Here is a 19,825-nt window from a genome sequence, read left to right on the forward strand (position 1 = left end):
TTGTCTAAATTTGACTCTATGTATGCTGAACGTTCATTACTATCTTGCCATAGGAAATCTCTTCTTATTTTTAAACTTATAATGCCCTGTTCTTAGTAAGGGTTGCACTCCTCTGCTTCTATCAGCCTGATAATCACCTTTCTCCTAATTATGTATTTTTTCTCTCATTTTGTTTTAGATGAGCTGATCCCTTTCAGTATTTCCTGTAGTACAAGCCTCATAGTGGAGAATTCCTTCAATATTTGTATTCTGGCGAGGTTTTTATTTCTCTTTCATATCTAAAGGAGAGCTTAGCTGGATACATTATTCTAGGCTGGTAGTTCCTTTCACTTAATAGTTTGAACATTTGATTCCACTCCTTTCTCGCTTGTAAGTTTAGTGCTGAGAGGTCCTACAATAATCTAATGGGTTTTCCTTTATAAGTTACTGCGTTCTTCTCCCTAGCAGCCCTGAGAATTCTATTTTTGTCATTATTTTTGATAATTTTAATACAATGTGTCTTGGTGATGGCCTTTTCGAGTTGCGATGATTGGGTGTTCTGTTGACATCTTGAATTCCAAGCTCCAGCTCATTCCTTAGATATGGGAAATTCATGTCAATTATTTGTCTGAAAATGCTTTCTAATCCCTGCTCCTGTTCTTCCCCTTCGAAAATGACCATTATTCTTATGTTTCCTGATAGTGTCAGCTAGTTCTTGTATTTCTTTTTCAGTATTTTTCATTCTCCGGTTTCTCTCTTCTTCCTTCTGATTTATTTCTAGATTTCTGTCTTCGATATTACTGATCCTTTCTTCCACTTGGTCGACTCCATTTCCCAAACTTGCTATTTCATTTTTCAACTCTTGCAGTGTGGTATTTATCTCCAGAAGATCTATTCGGTTCTTTTTGAAAGTTTCAATCTTCTTGCTAAAGAACTCATTCTGCTCATCTAGGTGTTTTCTCAATTCCTGAAATTGCTGATATGACTCATTTCAGAACACACTGAGTTTTTTCAAAAGTAGCATCCTGAATTCTCTGTCATTTAAGTTGCATATTTCTATGTTTGTAAGTTTGTTTTCTGGAGATTTTTCTCTTTCCTTCTGAGATGCCCTGTCATCTTGGTTGTTCATGGTGTTTAATAAACTATTTCTCCACCCAAGCATTAATGGAAGTGTGTTCTGCTCTTTTTCCAGAAAGAAGATTTATTATATAAAGGTCTCTCTTTAGCTTGTTGCAAAGAAGGCACTTTTCTTTTAGTTTCCAGTAGGTGGTGTCTAAGCCTCTTGGATCCCTGCTTTATATAAAGCCTTAATAAGGCTTTTTTCTTTTTTTGTAGATATTTATTCATACTCGCTACCCTCAGTCCCTGTTAGTGTTAGCAACAGTCTCAGCAGCGTTTGTTCAGATTCCCTTGGAGTTCCGCAGTGTTCCGTCTTGTAGGGTATGGGGGAGGGGCCCTCTAGGTTGGGTGTTGAGGGCTGTGGCTCAGCCTCAGTTTTGCAACTGCAGCAGCCAGTAAAAAGCAACTGTTATTTCTTTGCTTTTCTGCTTTCTGCTATGATGGCAGGGCCCTGTCGCCAGCCGCATGGAACTCACAGCACTCTCAGGTAGGGCTGTCAGAGAAGTCTTTGCACCATCTCCTCTTCCCCTCCTACAGGGATCTCCCACAGCTACGAGAGGCAGCTTCTTTATTTCTCTCAGTCCACCATATGACACTCGGGGTTCTGACCTGTGGTGTCTCTTATGTGCAGATCCCACACTCAGACGTGCTGGTATGCAGTTTGGGTGTTTTGTTGAGTTTAAATGTTCAGCTTATTGTTGTTTCAAGAAGAGAGACCTGGGGATGTCTCTCACTCCGCTATGTTTCTACAAACTCCAAGTTTAAATATTTTAAATACCTCATATAAGTGAAATCATGCAGTATTTGTCTTTCTGTGACTGACTTATTAAATTTAGCACAACATCCCCCAGGTTACTCATGTTGTGCAAATGGCAGGATTTCTTTCTTTTTTATGACTGAATAATAGTCCATTGTATGTATATACCACACTTCATTACCCATTCATCTGTTGATGGACACTTGGGTTGTTTCCATGCTACTTTTATAGATTTTTTTAAAAAATAGATAAAGTAAATGAAAACAGTTACATAAGAGGGTGAGTAGAAACAGGGTGTGAGAATAGAGATAGAAATAAGAAACCGATGGGTATATCTTTTTAAATACCTTTTGAATTACATAAATGCTTTACATATTCAAAAGTAAAATTAAGGCAAAAAGAATGAAAAAATTCTCAAGGGATTAGCAGGCTGAACTGACCCAACTGTTCCAGGACCCGTGAATTACGCAATTATCTGCAGGCGCAAGGGCTTCATTGGCTTTCTGAGGTGCAGTCTGAGACTGTGAATGGAAAATATGTTTTCCTTTTCCTTGGAGAACGAAAACTGAGATTTAAAATTGGGTTAAACTGATCGCATTCACCTTCACAAAGACTAATAGCCAGTACATTAAAATTAGATGTTCAATTCTGTGACCTTCAAAATGTGTAGAGAGGAGAAAAAAATGGCATAGATGATAGAGGCTCTCTGTTTATGCCTCTGGTGACCAAATCAAAGTTGTGACAGAAACAAGGAGCAACAAGGAAAAATCGCCTGGGATCTCGAACAAGCCATATAACTATGGAGAAATTCAAGAAAGTACCTTGCAACAGCAAAAGGTAGGACAGGGCGAGGATGCAGGGCTGCCTGGTCCCAAGGGGCTGAGTGAGACAGAGGCTGCGGCAGACGCCTCTTAAAAGGGCCATGTCCACGAGTGGATTTTCGTGGTGACGGACCTGCTCACTCTGAGCACCAGTGCCCCTTCGGCTGTGCACGGCGGGCACCAGGAACTTACAGGAGACATTGTCGGAGAGAGGGCTTAGTCGAGATTCACTTGGTACAGAAGTGCCGGAGGTACCCATTGTTCCCTGTTGAGCCTTTCCCCTTACCAGTGCGCCTGACACAGCGCCATCGTAGCTGTGATGTCATCAAACTAGATAACAGAGGTCACTCCACCCAGAGGATTCCCTGAAACCCCGCCTACCCCAACTCAGGCCCTACCCAAGCCATATCCAAGTATATCCTCAGCAAGTCAGGTGCTCCTTGCTGAGCAGTGCCTAGACTCACACTGGAAGCAACTGGCCTCGGTTTCTGGTGTGGCCTTTTGAGGCAACTATAAGCACAGCATCTGTGGATTGCTTGCTGAATCTTAACAGGTGGCCTTGGAAGGGTAGAGGCTTGGGCTAAGTTTGGCTTGCAGCTGAACCCCTCTCAGGACTGTGCCACTGGACACCTAATTCACAAATCCACACTAATGAGACCGGGAGACTTAGGAGCTTTGCTTAGTACATAAAACACACATGGAAAGGCAGTCAAAATGGGAAGACGAAGAAGCAGAAACAGAATAGAGATCCAGATATAATGGAGTCAAGTAATCTAACAGAGGCAGAGTTCAAAACATTGGTTATAAAGATGTTCAATGAACTTTTGGGAAGTGTAGAGAACTCCAACAAAGAGATAAAAATTGAAATGAAAATTATAAAAGGGAACCAGTCTAAAATTGAGAACACGTTATCTGAGATGAGAAGTATATTAAATGGAATAAACAAAGGAATAAACAAAGTGAATAAAGAAGAGGATCAAATGCCCTATCTAGAGAACAGGAAAGCCAATCAGGACACGCAATCAGAATGGCAAGAGACAAGATGTCAAGACTATAAAAATAATTTAAGAAGGATATGGGACACTATTAAGGCTCTAAATATTCATCTGATCGGCGTAACTGAAGAAAATCAAGATGTTAAACAGCTGTTTGAAGAAATAATGATGGGAAACTTCCCTAACCTGGTAAAGGAAATAGACATAAAACCCCAGGAAGCTCAGAGGATTCCAAAAATCAGGGATCCAAAAAGGCCCACACGAAGACACATCCTAATTAAAATGCCAAAGGTTAAATACAAAAAAAGAATATTAAAAGCATCAAGAGAAAAACAGATAGTTACTCATAAGGGAACAGCCATAAGACTGGCAGCTGATTTCTCAAAAGAAACTATGCAAGACAGAAGGGCTTGGCAAAAAATATTCACATGATGAAGAACCAGGATCTACAACCAAGAATAATTTATCCAGCAAAGCTATCATTTAGAGTTGAAAGACAGATAAAGAGCTTCCCAGACAAAAATAAGCTAAAGGAACTTATCACCACCAAGCCACAGTATTACAGGAAATGTTGGAGGGACTTCTTTAAGAAGAAAAAACATATATCAAAAACAGGAATAAAGAATGGTAACAACTACATTCCTATCAATAAGTACCTTAAATGGAAAAGAATTAAGTGCTCTGACCAAAAGATAGAGTGGCTGAAAGGATAAGAAAACAAGATCCCTACATATGAAAAGAAAAAGGATGGAAAAAGATATTGCTTTGATGGAACTAGAAGGTATTTAAGTCAGACAGAGAAAGATAAATGCTATATGATTTCACTAATATGTGGAATTTAAAGAATAAAAAGAACAAACTAATCAAAAACAGACTCACAAATATAGTGGGCAATTTGCTTTACATCCCTCCCAGGTTTGGTACGGTTAGTGTTTTAGATTTTGGCCATTCTAATAGGTGTGAAGTAGTATCTAATTTTTTCTTTTGTTTTTTAAAATGAAGACTTTAAATTTTTAGAAAAGTTTAAGGTTCGCAGCAAAATTGAGAGGAAGGTACAGAAATTTCCCATATACCCCTACACATGTATAGCTTCCCCCAATATAAACATCCCCCACCAGACTGGTATACTTGCTACAATGGATGAACTTAAATTGACACATTATTATCATCCAAAATCCATCATTTTATCTTGGGGTTCACTCTTGGTATTGTATATTCTATAGGTTTGAACAACTACATAATGACATGCATCCATAATTATGGTATCATATAGAGTATTTTCACTGCACTAAAAATCTTCTGTGCTCTGCCTATTTATCCCTTCCTATATCTCCCAATCCTTGGCAACCACGGTTCTTTTTCCTGTCTCCACAGTTTTACCTTTTCCAGAATGTCATATAGTAAGAATCATACAATAGGCAGTTTTTTTCAGATTGAACTCTATCACTTAGTGCATTTAAGGTGTCTCCATGTCTTTTTACAGCTTGATAGTTTTGTTTTGTTTTTAGCACTGAATCACGTTCCATTGTCTGGATGTATTACAGTTTATTTATCCATTCACTTACCAAAGGCCATCTTGGTTGTTTCTAAATTTTGACAATTGTAAATAAAGCTGCTATAAACATCTCTGTGCAGAATTTTGTCTGGACATAAATTTTCAACTCCTTTGGGTAAATGCCAAGCAGCATAACTGTTGAATCATATAGTAAGACTATGTTCAGTTTTGTAAGAAATGCTAAATTGTCTTCTAAAGTAGCTGTACTATTTTGAATTCCCATCAGCAATATATACAAGTTCTTGTTGTTCCATATATTTGTCAGCATTTAATGTTGTCAGTGTTCTGGATTTTGCCCATTCTGGTAGGTGTATAATGGAATCTAACTGTTGTTTTAATTTGCACTCCCTGATAACATATGCTATAGAGCACCTTTTCATATGTTTATTTGCCAATTGTATATCTTCTTTGGTGAGGTGTCTGTTAAGATCTTGGTCCATTAATCAGGTAGTTTGTTTTCTTATAGTTGAACAGTTAGAGTTCTTTGCATATTTTGGATATCCTTTATCAGATATGTCTTTTGAAAATATTGAACCCAACCTGTCTTTTCTTCTCATTCTTTGACAGTATCTTTCACAGAGAAGAAGTTTAATTTTTAATGTTAGTGAAGTCCAAGTTAACAATTATGTCTTTCATGGATCATGCCTTTGGTGTTGTATCTAAAAAGGCATCATCATACCCAAGGTCATCTAGATTTCTTCTACGTTATCTTCTAGGAGTTTTATAGTTTTCTGTTTTACACTTAGGTCTATGATCCACTTGAGTTAATTGGTATGAATGGAGTAAGGTTTATATCCAGGTTCACATTTTTGAATGTGGATGTTGAATTTTTCCAGTACTCTTTGCTGAAAAGACTGTCTTTTGTCCATTGTATTCTCTTTGCTCCTTTGTCAAAAATCAGTTGACTATATTTATGTGGTTCTATTTCTAGTCCCTCTATTCCATTCCATTAATCTACTTTTCTATTCTTTCACCAATACCACACTGTCTTACTGTGTCTGTACTGTCAGTCATGAAGTTTTATAGTGTCAGTCTTCTGATTCTGTTCTTCTCCTCAATATTGAATTGGCACTTCAGGGTCTTTTGCTTCTCCATATAAACTTTAGATTCAGTATCTAAAGTTTGCCAATATCCAAAAACAACTTGCTGGGATTTTGATTGGGATGGCATTGAATATATAGATTAAGTTAGGGAGAACTGACATCTTAATAGTATTGAGTCTTCTTCTTCATGAACATAGAATATCTTTCCATTTATTTAGGTCTTCTTAGATTTCTACCATTAGAGTTGCATAGTTTTCCTCCTAAAGATCTTGTACATATATGTGAGATTTATACTTGAGTATTTTATTTGGGGGGAGTACTAATATAAATGTAATTGTTCTTTTTTTTTTTCATTTTTCATCTATTTATTACAAAGAAAACACCAGATTACTTACATCGCCATTGTTCCAGAAATGTCCTTCATGTCCCTTCTAGTCATTTATTCCTTTCAAAGGAAACCACAGTCTTTTGGGGGGAAGTCATTTCCTTGCTTTTATTTATAGCTTTATCACTGAAAGAAACATCGCTAAGTCCTAGAGTTTGGTTTTGCCTGCTTTTCAAACTTTATGTATATGACATCACACCATATGTATTCTTTTGTCTGGATTCTGATGCTTAGTTTTATGTTTGTGAGACTCATTCCTGTTGTCACATGGAGCTGGTAAGTTGTTCATTTTCATTGTCATAAAGTCGCCCCATCTGGTTAAAAATTATTAGCTGTGATCTATTCTCATCACATTACAATATCTGAAGGGATTGTATATTTTTCTATTTCTTTATAAAGAAAGGAAAGAAACAAAAATTTGAGTATCTGCTTTAGACACAAACAATTCTGAATGTTTGTGGAAGAAGAAAGTGAGTGTGTTACATGCATGTGCTTCTTAACTGTGTTTTTTATTTTAAATTCCACTTGGTCGTTGCTGGTATACAGAAAGCAATTGACTTCTGTATGTTAAGCACATATCACACGACTTTCCCATAATCTCTTATTGGTTTCTGGAGTTTTTTTGGTCAATTCTTTCAGATTTTCTACACAGACAATTATGTCATCTGTGAACAAAGAATATTATTTCTTCCTTCCCATTCTATATATCTTTTTATACTAGTTTACTAGGACTGCCAAAACAAAATACCACAGACTGGATGGCTTAAAAATAAATTTATTTTCTCATGGTTTTGGAGCCTGGAAGTCCAAGATGAAGGTTCCAGCAGATTTGGTTTCTTCTGAGGCCTTTCTCCATGGCTTGCAGACAGCCACCCCCTGACTCCCTTTTCACATGGACATCCCATGGTGAACAGGCACCCCTGGTGTCTCTTTGTGTTTCATAATCTCCTCTTCTTATGAAGACACCAGTCAGATTTTACTAGAGTCCACCAAGGGCTTTATTTTAATTACCTCTTTGAAGGCCCTATCTCCAAATACAGTCACAAGCTGCAGTTCTGGGGGTTAGGGATTCAACATATGAGTTTTGAAAGATATAATCCAGTCCACAACACTTTTATTTCCTTTTCTTGTCTATTGAGTTAGCTAATACTTCCAACTGGCTATTAAAAGGTGTAGTGAGGGGGGACATCCTCGCCTTATTCCTAACCTTAACTAGAAAGCTTCTAGTTTCTCACAATTAAATATGATCTTAGCTATAGGGTTTTATGTTGTTGTCGTAGATATTCTTTGTCAAGTTAAAGGAATTTTCCTGTATTCCTAGTTTGCTGAGAGCTCCTTTACTTTTTATCTGTTTGTACCATTACCACACACATCATTCAAGTTCAAAAATGATCAGACACACCACCTTTGGTATACTTTCCTCATACTAATCAAATATGTTCTGTGTGTTTTACCTGTAATTTCTCAAATCAGACTTTTTTCATTTAAATTGACATACTTTAAGTGCACATCAATAATATAAATGGATACAGCAGTTCCCTAACTCCAATCTTAACCCCTTTTAAATATGTCTTCCATGTAGCCCTAAGGACACTTTCTGATTACCAACCACCTGCTCTCAGAAACCCTACCTTGCAATCTCTATGTTTATCTTTGGCATACAAATTTATGAATTTTAGTTGTCCAAGGATGTGACTCACACTAAATTGTAAGCTCCCTAGAAGAATGAGGTTATTTATACCTGAGCCTACCATAAGAAGAGAACATATTACACAGGTAGTCAATAAAATTAATCAAATAAATATTCAGACGTATAGATGAGTAAATCTGGATCACAATCGATTTTGATGACTGCCTTGCTTCTATACAATTATTAAATATTCCTTACAACAATTAAAACAGGAAAAAAATAATGAAGAGGGAAAGATTGTTGAAAAATGTTTGCATGTCTCTATATCCCACTTTAGTTCTTTATATATGATGAATCAGCAATTAACAGTGCTTTAGATTACTCCACAATATCTGATGCACTGAATATGTAATTTTCCAATCTAATGTATATAGTGAAGACTACTTATTATTTGTTTCTAATTATTGCTTCTTCCTCTTGATATAACACATAAAATACTTGTTTCAAAGTGAAAATTCAATAACTATTTAACATGATAGAGAAATAAAATTTGGAAAATATGTTATTTAAAAAAATAAGTTGGGCATTATTGTCAATTATCAATGATTGTGTGTAAGTGCAGGAGCAATCCCAAAGACAAGCACCAGACAAAATATGGGTTAAACACTATAATAAAGTATAAACAGAATGTTCAGCAGTATGCCATAAAAATAAATAGAAATCAATTCTGTGAAATAAAATGTTATTTGAAATCAGTGGGTGGGTTCACCTTGAAGAATGTTTCTCTAATGTCCACAACATCACTAGTACCCAGGACATTCAGAATTAACAATGTTTCGGGGGGTGGGGGAGCGGGAGAGTAATAATGAGAAGAAATAAAGGGTATAATACCTTGAAAAAGCTCCTTATAGTATTTTTGTGATGTTCAGGAGAATAACTTTCATTAACAGCCACAAGGAGTATGAAATAAATAGCTACAATACCTTTGGTGGAAGAGAAATAATAATCAAAGAATAGTACTTTTCTTCTCTAAAATTTTTTTTAGAGCCTCTTTGACATCTTTGTTTCTCAGAGAATAAATCAAAGGATTCAACATGGGAGTGACTAGGGTGTAACATAAGGAGGCCACTTTACTCAGCTCAGGAAATCTGTCAGGAGTGAGATACATAAAAAAGACAGCACCATACAATACACTCACGACTCCTAGGTGAGAGCTGCAAGTGGAGAAGGCTTTCTTTCGTCCTTCACTGGAGTGTATCTTTAGAACAGTGGACACAATATACATGTAAGAAACAATAATAACTATGATGGTAGGCAAAATGATGATGCTGGATAAGAAAAAAGAAATCATTTTATAGATAAGGAGGTCAGAACAAGATAGTCTCTGAAGTGGGCGAGTATCACAGTAAAAGTGGTCAATGGCCCGAGAAGAACAAAAGGATAAAGTAAATGTCATGCTGGTTTGAAGAACTGAGCTGATGCAGCCACAAAAATAGGAACCAGCCACCAGCTGAGTGCAGAGACGTGTTGACATCTGGACAGAGTAGAGGAGTGGGTTGCAGATGGCAATGAAGCGGTCATAAGCCATGGCTGCCAGGAGAAATCCCTCGGTCACAATGAAGAGAGTAAAGAGAAAGAACTGGGTCACACAGCCTGCAAAGGAGATGGACTTGCTCTCAGACCAGAAGGTGATCATGGCCTTGGGGGCAATAACAGATGAGTAGAAGAGGTCAATGAAGGAGAGGTTGCCTAGGAAGAAATACATTGGTGTGTTCAAGTGGGGATCGGTCATAATAATGGCCATCATCCCAACATTCCCTAGAAGGACCATGGCATATACAAGTAGAAAAAGCAGGAAGAGGAGAATGTGGAGCTCTGGGCGGACCTGGAAGCCTACAAGAATGAAGTCAGTCACTTCTGAGAGATTGCTTGTTCCCCTGTCACCCATGGCAGAAACCTGCTGAGAGGCACAAGGCAAAATAAACAAATGAACCCTTGGCTTTGATCCTAGTTACAAACAATCTCTTAAAGTATTAGGATTCCGAAGCTATTTTATAATCATTATTCATTTTAACCTTATAAAATTACTGTGACAACTTTAAGCCAATACCAGCTGATGATGAATCAAAAAGTTAATTCCTAAAAGCAGTAGAATTAGATCTTTTCTTCTGAGTCTAATGTAATGTCATTCCACCCAAATTCCTTTCACATTTGCAACTATTGCTTCTGTAGACACTTATGACTCATGGTTTATATATAAATTCTGTCACAAAGCACTGACTGGAAGAAAGCATAAATAATTTAATAAATGATAGTTGGGAAGCAACTTTAATGTCTGTGTTTGGCAATATTAGGGGTTTCAGTAGTCTAGAAAAATTTAACTTTGAGGGTTTAATTTAGAGAACTAGCAGATATAAAGTAAGCTACTGAATTTAAAAACTACTTTTTTGTGAGTAATCGAAACTTTGGATTCTGATGTAACATATATTCACTAAGATAAAAGTTGTACCTAATCAAACACAAAAATTATTAGCACTCACATGCTAGAATTTCTCTCCCAGATGGGCTTCCAAAGCCTTTTCATAAAGATAATTTCCCTGAATTTCCTCAACTCATGTCTCATAGTATTTTAATAGGCCTACAGGTAGTGTAGATAAAAAGAATAACTTTAGAAATGAACACTGAACAAAAAGTGCATATGAAAGAATTGTTGACCACATCCTTATTTACCCTGGATATAACTTTCAAAGCCATAATTAATTCATTTACTAGACAGCTCAACTAAGAATTTGAACTCCTTATATTAACAATATGGATACTCCCTCTCTCCCCTTCATGTCTTTATATGCATGATTCTGACTAGACAATAATAATAGCAAATATTTATGTGGTGCCTTTTATATTCCAGATACTATTCTAAATGCTTTATAGTAGTCTTTTAATCCATACAATAATGAGGCGAGTATTATTATCTTCCCCAGTTTACGCATGAGAAAACTGGGGTACATGGAAATGAAGTCTATTGAAATCCACCTACTAGGATTGAAATTGGAATTTGAAACCTAGAAAGCTGGCTCTGAAGTCCATGCTCTTAATTACTGCACGACACCAGCTTTGACAACAAGCCTTTCCTATTCCTTTGTCAGACTTACTTCTCTTTGAACTTTAGAGTTCAGCTAAAGTTCTTTATCTACAAAATACATTCCCCAATTCAACCTGGGATAAAACATCTCTGCATACCTCATGTTCCCAGGGATAGTAGCTATTATGACCATATTGTAATATTAATAATTCCTCACTTGACAATAACTTCCTTAAAATCAAACTTCAACTTGTCCTCCGTATATTGTCAGCATTATGTTCTGTGTCTCGCTAATGGCAATTAATCAATGCATATTTATTATATAGATAAAAGTTGAATGATATTTGAGCTTGCAGAATCAGAGAAAGACTTGAAAATTGCAGTACTGCAGTGGTTAGCACAGGTTTAGGTTTAAATAGAGGTTAAGTTCCAGTGATTCTTCTCATTTTCTAACTGGGACCTTGGACAAGTTACTCATACAACTTGCTTACATGACTTATATATCTTACTTAGACTTAAGTTACTGATATAATTTTGGCAAGTTACTATACTACTATATCACTGTATCCTTATATAAAGGAGGGATAAAAACAATATAACCCTCAAAGTTTCCATGACAATATATATTGAGATAATGCATGTAAATCACTTCGCACTATTTATGACGAAGTACTCAATAAATATTAGCCATTATTATTTTTATTATATCTTTTCATGCTCAATCTCACAATGCATACCGAAACAATCAGTGCTAATTAGGTTGAAAATTAATACTATGTATATGCATTTTTTTGGATAAAGCATTCAAAGTTTAGAGAAGGAACCAGAGAAACTGTTAAGTTGTAAAGGGATACAGAAATCTGAGAGAAGTAGAATATTTTGCTTGAGACAAAGAAAATTTACAGGAAAATGATATGGTGCCTTATTGTTATAGCTTTGTGATTCACCAGCTCCATCAAAAATTAAACATGCAAATCATTGTATTATAAAGGAGTAAGATTTTAAATAGATCATACTTAGAGTCTGAGGAGGTGTACAATATTTAAGCAGTGAAAAGAGAGCCTGAAGTAGTTGTGAGGTATTTTTTGAAAAATAGTATATTTTATTTATATTCTTTTAATCTTCCCTAGGGGCAAGGATGCAGGTCATTTTAATTTCTAAGATTTATTCCTATTAAACTCATTTTAATGTTAATAAGTTTATGACAGAAGACATTAATACCTAGAAGAGAGTTTTTCCCAGAGTAGCCAATAAACAAGTAGTCAGTCTGTGACTTATTATTTGTCAAGAATTCACATGTTATAAAATTTACTCTTACCTTGTTCGGTAATTAGATTCTGTAAAATGAAGCAGCAGTATTCCAATGTTTTCTTCTTATTATTTTAATTCTAGAAAGGGTAAACATAAAGTTAATTAATACTATGTTACAACTATAAGTACTGAAAAATCAGTCAAGATAAAATGAACCCTTCCCCTTCCAAATTTCCAAATGCATGTTCATTATCCCAGTTTTATATTCTTCCCATACATAAATTTGACTTATTTTCCTATTGCTCTTCTTAAACAACTGTCCTTTCCATTAGTAGTTATTTCTTGAAAAATGCTGTAGTCCTTTGTAAATGAGAGACAAGGTGAATTTTACAAATGATGCTCTGCTAAAACTGAAATAAACCCAGGAATTATATTCTATAGTTATGCAAACTATAGTGAACCTGAGGAATTAATCAGCAGGATAGCCTCTCTCCTGCATTCTGAGATGTTTGGATGCTTTTAAAGAAGGAAAGTAGATTATATTGGATATGTAAGCAGAGGCCATGGCCCATCTGGAATCTCCGATAATATGCCAAAATATCAGCAGCACTTATCCATAATGGCTTTGGTACTGGCATAACAGTGTATTCTTTTCAAATAATTGCAGCATTGAGGTTTCCCTCACCTTCTGGGAGATAATCCTCCCCAGAGAGAGAGAAGTATAAGTTATTAAAGTATCTAGGCTCTAGAGCCAAGGTCCATGAGGGCCGCAGAGGCCCTAGCTTTAAAAAGAAGAAAAAAAAGAAAAGGAAAAGAGCCTAATAGGAGTCAAAAGGCATATGAGTTGTTTTCTTTTCTTGCAGCATGAATCCTTTGGGAGGAACCAAAAGGATCTTTTGATCTTAACTTCTTCACTAAAAAAAGAAGCATTTCAATTTATCATGACAGAAAGGTTTTGATAGGCAAATAGAAATAAGTATGAAAGGAAATATTATCCTTCATAACATAATTTGTGGGGAAAGTTTTGTTCCTACTCAAAGTTCATTTCGTTTATCCCCAAATTCTCCATAGTTATTCTCCAGCTACTTTTTGTCAATAAATAAGTAGAATACCATGCCTCAATAGGGGGCAAAGCCCAACGAATGCTCTCTAACTCATTAAGTTTATCAGAAAAAATTCTGAAATGTCTTAAATTAAATTATAGCAGGCCAAAGGGTAGGAGGAAGAAACAAGTGAAGTTAATTAGTTAGCTGCCCTAGGTCAAAAACAAGGAAAGACTGCCCACTGAATGTATGTTGAACCTTGAATCAACTTCTAGACGGCTATTTCAGCAATTAGTCAAAAAGAATAGCCAACCACCAGCATGCCATTGCATCCTGTTTACTCATGAATTTTTCAAACTGTTGCCCACAATCCAGACACAAAATGTATTTCTTCTTATGGACTATTCACCTGTCCTAGACCTTTCCTTGCTTCCCTTTTTTCTGCCCCCTTTATCCATAGCCAATGAAAATTCTTTCAAAACAACTTACATCTTTCTTCCTGAAACTCTTTGTATAAAAGAGGCTGAAACCCCCAGGGCTGTGGACTCATCTTCTTTATCTAGCCTTCCATGCCCCAGGGCCTGGTCCTCCCTCTAGTTAGCATAAACTCTTTCTTTCAGGATGACTTTTGGTTTCAAAGATTTTTGTTTAACAAACTAAAATGTAAATAATGATTGACTAGATATAAGTCAGGCTCACTTATAACTTTAATTGCTTAAAAGTTATTTATCTAAGTATCATGTATCACATTAATAATTTCTCAAAGGTCACTGTATATACTAAAAATAAATTTTAAAACTGTTCTATATCAGCCAAAAACATCTCAATGTGTTTTTGATAAAAATTCAATCATTAAGCTATGCATCCTGAAATTATACCCGTTAAGAATATTTTCCTTACCAGTGTCCTTTAAAGAACAACCTTTAATTGGACTAGTCTGCAGCAGTAGTCCATTTCCAGTTGCTCATATTATATGCAGCATCATCTATAAACATGGCTCAGTTTATTTTTTTCCCCAGAAACTGTGAATAGAGGATATCCCACATGATCATAATGTAGGCTGAAAGAAGGTGGCAATGCTACAGGAGCAGTTACTGGAAATATGAACCAACTGCTTATAAAATTATTTCTGACCTCAAGATACATTCAAGCCAGACATCACATATACTACTTTCACTTAATCACCTAATATTTCTCTGTAATCCCAACTGCAGATTGACGAATCAGACACCAGTCAAGGTATTAGTCATTTGGTTTCCATAATAAAGAGTACAATCTCTATCAAAGCCCAAGATAGGAGCTGTTTCTCAAAAGGATAACTTCCATAAAAACTGCTTTCCTCTAAATCCTGAGAAGCCAGTGCTCTTATTATCCAATCAGAGTTTGCCACAGTTTCTACGGAATATCTAATAGTCTATAAGAACTCAGAGCATTATTAGATATTTTTGTTCATAAGTTCCAAGTCACAATACTGTTTATTTTAAAGCCTAAACCAGCTGAAGAGCAACGACATTTTATGGACCCAGGTATAAAGTCATGGCTGCACACACACTTAAGAAGCATTATATTCCCTCCAAAATTCAAAAATGCATTTAACTCTTCATAGCAAGTGTATGAATGGTTCAGCAAATTTTCTTCTACTTTGGAGGAATAAACAAGCCCCAGCTCACTTTATCTCAGAGTTGGCACATTCCTAAATTTTTATGTGATATATCTCACATTTTCTGTAACTTAAGTGACTTAACAAGGAATATACCAATGATGGCACATCAAAGAAAAATTACAGCCAATATCTTCTACTTATATACTCAAATCCTAACAAAATATGAGTAAAAATATACATAGAGAGAAAGTAGTATATAAAAAAATGTTGGTCAAAGAGTAAAACCTTCCAGTGAGAAGATGAATAAATTCTGGGGATTTAATGCACAGCATTGGGATTATATTTAACAATATTGTATTAAATACTTGAAAGTTACTAAGAGAGTAGATCTTAAAAGTTCTCACCACAAAAAAGAAGTGGTAATTATGTAATGTAATGGAGATATGAGCTAACGCAACAATGGTAATCATATTGCAATATATATCAAATCAACATGTTTTACACCTTAAACTTACACAATGTTATATGTCAATTATAGCTCAATAAAGCTAGAAAAACATGATACCTCATTACCAAACTGCACTTATTGCAGGTATGCAAAAATTGTTTTAATAGTAGATTATTGATATATGTCATCATTACATTAATTAAAGAAGGTATAATATTCTCAATAGGCAAGGGAAGCATTTGATAAAATTCAACACTCATTTACGATATTACGAAGTCTTACTAAACTAAAAATAGAAATAAAAGAGAGAACTGAAAAAAACTTCTGTAAACATATTTTTAATGGAAAACCATTGGAAACCTTCTATTTAAAACAAAGAATAAGACAAGGATAAATACTACCAGTGCTTCAAGTCTTCATTTTACCAAAGGATTATAGCCAAAATAAGAAAACAAAAGTTAAAGAAAGAAAATGTAAATTATTAATGCGAAATGAAAATAAAAATGTAAAGGAAGAAAACTCATTAAGGTTACTTCCTCCATGGGAAATCTACATACTAAATATCAGAGTAGAATCTTCTTAAGTTTATTACTCATATTTGAAATAGATGTTGAACCTTGGTCTGGATCTTCTAGTTTTCTTGTATTATTACCATGAGTTATCCCCTTGTGGGGAAGGAAAAATATCCTCCTAAATTCTTCTGGCTGGACTGATAACCAAATTAACATGAGATAGATTAGTGGGAGAAAAATAACCAAATTTATCATGTGTGTACGTGCAGGGGTTCCCTAAGAATCAATTTTTCTCTCTCTCTCCCTCTCCTTCTTCCTCTTCTCTCCCTTCTCCCACCTCTCCCAATCCCTCCCCTTCCCCGCCCCCACAAAAAACACTAGGTAGTTGAGGCTTACATCCTATTCTGGATTAAGGAGTAGGAGGCAGGGGTCTGCGTCTTCGAAGGGAAAGTAGACAATTCACAGAGAGATAAGAAAGAACAAACATTTGGTAAATAAATTCCTGCTGGGCCACCCAGAAACAATGAGGCACAGAGGGGAGTCTAATAGACTTTGCTAAATTCTGCCAGTTAGATTATATTATGATGCTAAAGTGATAGATCCCTTCCTTTAAGCAGGTTTTTTATCTGAAGTCCTTTAGGCAGGTAATGGGGAGGTAAAAGGCTCTCTTTGAATCTTTACTTCTTAAAAATACCAGCTTAAAATAATCACTATCCCAAAAGGCACATTTTAGGGTTGCAAACTCTGCTTCCCCTCACCCTCTAACATGAAAGAATGTTATCATGCTGTATACTTATGATTTGTGTATTTTTTATATATGTAAATCTTTTATAAAAATTAATAAAAATAAACACTGTATCAGTCTTTGTACATGACCATGTATCTACTGATTATGAGTATTATACAATTAATAAAACATTTATATTCATAACATTTTACCAGTATATAATTATTCTAGCAAGATTGAACTTTTCTTTTTAATATGATAATTAACCATACTATGGACTGAAAAACAGGGGCACTCACATTAACTGTGTTAAGCTAATTAAACATAAAAAGCACAATTATAACTATATCACCACTTCTCACTCATTACTGCCATGTCATTATGGGCTACAAGACAAGGGGGCAGCCACCTTCAAAACTCAAGAAATATTTGGAGTATAAAACACCCGTTTAAAGTTTATTTTTCTTCTAATTTGGGATCTTAATTTGGGGAAAGCAATACCAAAAATAGTATCAAAGGTAGCTGGTCATTACATGAACATTTAAGCACAGGTCATAGATCTTTTGAGATAAGATTGCAACGTTAGCATTATTAATCACAGTGGTAACAGTCAAAATAAGCACTGCTATAAATAAATATTAAATTTTAGCTTTATTAAAAGTAAGAACTTCTATTAAATATGATTAAGGCATGTCAGAAATCACAAAGAGAGTAACAGGCTCTCAGGAAGTCATTTCTTGGTAAGAAAAGGAATTAAACTTATTAAGTCCAGGAAATAGGACTTTGCTTTTGTTGAGAAAACTCTATATTGAAAGGCTTATTTTTGGAAGTGTTTATCTTTCTAAAAATATTGATAAGCTTTCTTAAAACCTAACTGATACTCTTTCCTAATATTTTTAAACATATACAAATATAGATAACTTAAAGGCATTAATTATAGCTTTAAAAAGTATTAACCATATTGTATATGACAGTATACATGCCTCAAAGAATTTGCTATTTTCAATGAAGCTTTACAAAGAGCCAATGTTTTTCATATACAAGTAAAACTATGTGTAGTGCTGTTTTATTTTTGTATTATATGTCTTTATCAGGTTAAATTTCTCATAAGTTGCTCAGGTGGAGAAAGATTTTGTATGACCAAATATTATTCATTTCTTAACATTAGCCTTAGGTTTTAAAGTCAATAAAAGATCGTGGAAATTATATTTAAATCGACAAACTGCAGAGCAACACAATCACTATTGGTATTAAAATTTTATTAGATTTATTATCCAGAGATTATACATGAAACAATTATATCAAGATGATTATGTATAATTGCTTAGGGGTATGCAAGAGTCAGTTTGAAAATTATTACTATTATTCAACATAGCTAAACATATATATATTTATTATTTCATAATTTTAGCTATTTATAGAAAGAATGAGAATTTATATGACCTATAAAACTGATGCAGGATGGGGCACATCCCCCTGAGTGGGGACTCAAGTCCTACAGACAGAGGGAGAGAGGGAGAGGAGAGAGAACTGACCTTAACTGCAAGGAGGAAAGAAGAGTGAGCTGGCCAGGAGACAAAAGGAAAATTTATTGAAGAAGGAATAACGCTCCATAGAGATGTGGTCTCCTCTCAAAGACAGTGAGCGAGCCCCGAGTGTCCAAGGAATTTATTTTAAATCTGTTTTCCTTTCTGGGTATGGGTACACAGCATGGGGAAGGGGGCATGGGGAAGCTGTTAGTGATCTCCACAGGCATGGGGAAGCTGTTAGTGATCTCCACAGGAATCTTCCTGTCAGTTCCCCTGATCTGGCCTTATGCTGATACCCAGGTTCCCATGTCTAGCAGCACGTAGCAGCCTCTGAATACAACCGGGTTTAATACTTAAGTCAATTTGTGTAGTTCTCGTGCCTATTTCCTATATTAAAACCACCTATTTCCTATATTAAGTTATCCTGGAAACTTAATCAGATTTTCAATGAGAAATTAACTCAAGGTTTACTTTATATAGTGTTTTGATTGTCTATTTTTTGTTGTGTTAAGATATGAGAAGCTATGTAAACCTAATTATCAAACCATTGGTCCATGGATTTCCCTCTGGTAGGATAGCTTTTCCTTATTTATTTATAAAATATTTAAAATGTTTAGATGTTTTTATTAGTGCATGTTTGAGTCTATTTGTTTATAGAGTGCTGGACATTTTATTTCTTTGTTTCTTACCTAGCAATCCAACATTGCCATATTTCTTTTTTTGTTTTTTGTTTTTTCTTTGGGGGAGGGAATTGTTTGGAGTGTGTTTGTTTGTGGGATTTTTTGGTGTTGTTTTTGTTTCATTGGTTGCTTGGTTTTGTTTTTTTTATGCCAGCTTCTGGGAGAAGACAACCATTCTTTCTGACATTGGAAGTTTATCCACCCTTCTCTCCCTAGGAATTATTCAGTCTTTTAACTTAGATTGAAATTAACCAGAGAGGCTTTAATAGAAGGGAGAGCTCTTTATTATCCCAAACATGGTGAACTAATTTTAATTCATTAAGTTATTGACAGACATTTCCTTTCCTTTGATGTAGGTCAATCTATTTGAATTAAATGTCCTTGCATTAAATAAATAAGACAGATCCCTATAATAATCTCCAAGAGTGACCACTCCCCCCCAAACTGACCACATACATATTAGTCTGTCATTTAAAAGTTTAATTATCTTCCTTGTTAAGGAAGAGAGAAGCCATCTTAGAGATACTCAGCTAACTGTCAGCAACAGTTTTACAGCTTCAAGCACAGGTCAAGGAAGAGGAATCAGACAAGACAAAGTAAGGATTTTGTCTACAGCCTAATTAAAATAGTAACAGTGGAGTACGGTATGACAGGGAGTTTCTCAAC

The 19,825-nt window shown here is 35.3% G+C and overlaps 1 protein-coding gene across 1 annotated transcript; it reads right to left on the reverse strand.

Moving 5' to 3' along the window:
• Window positions 1-9,275: 9,275 nt before the first annotated feature.
• LOC120602186 (olfactory receptor 9K2) lies at window positions 9,276-10,371 on the reverse strand. Its single transcript, XM_039862200.1, has one exon. The coding sequence runs from the start codon at window positions 10,230-10,232 to the stop codon at window positions 9,291-9,293; it is 942 nt and encodes a 313-aa protein (XP_039718134.1). The 5' UTR covers window positions 10,233-10,371; the 3' UTR covers window positions 9,276-9,290.
• Between the last annotated feature and the right edge of the window lie 9,454 nt (window positions 10,372-19,825).

This window comes from Pteropus medius, unplaced genomic scaffold (genome assembly GCF_902729225.1).
Source record: "Pteropus medius unplaced genomic scaffold, Ma_sr-lr_union100, whole genome shotgun sequence".
In the NCBI taxonomy this organism is placed as follows: domain Eukaryota; kingdom Metazoa; phylum Chordata; class Mammalia; order Chiroptera; family Pteropodidae; genus Pteropus; species Pteropus medius.

Excerpts from the sequence above, each read along its gene's own strand:
- LOC120602186 (XM_039862200.1), bottom strand. The coding sequence starts at position 10,232 with ATGGGTGACAGGGGAACAAGCAATCTCTCAGAAGTGACTGACTTCATT.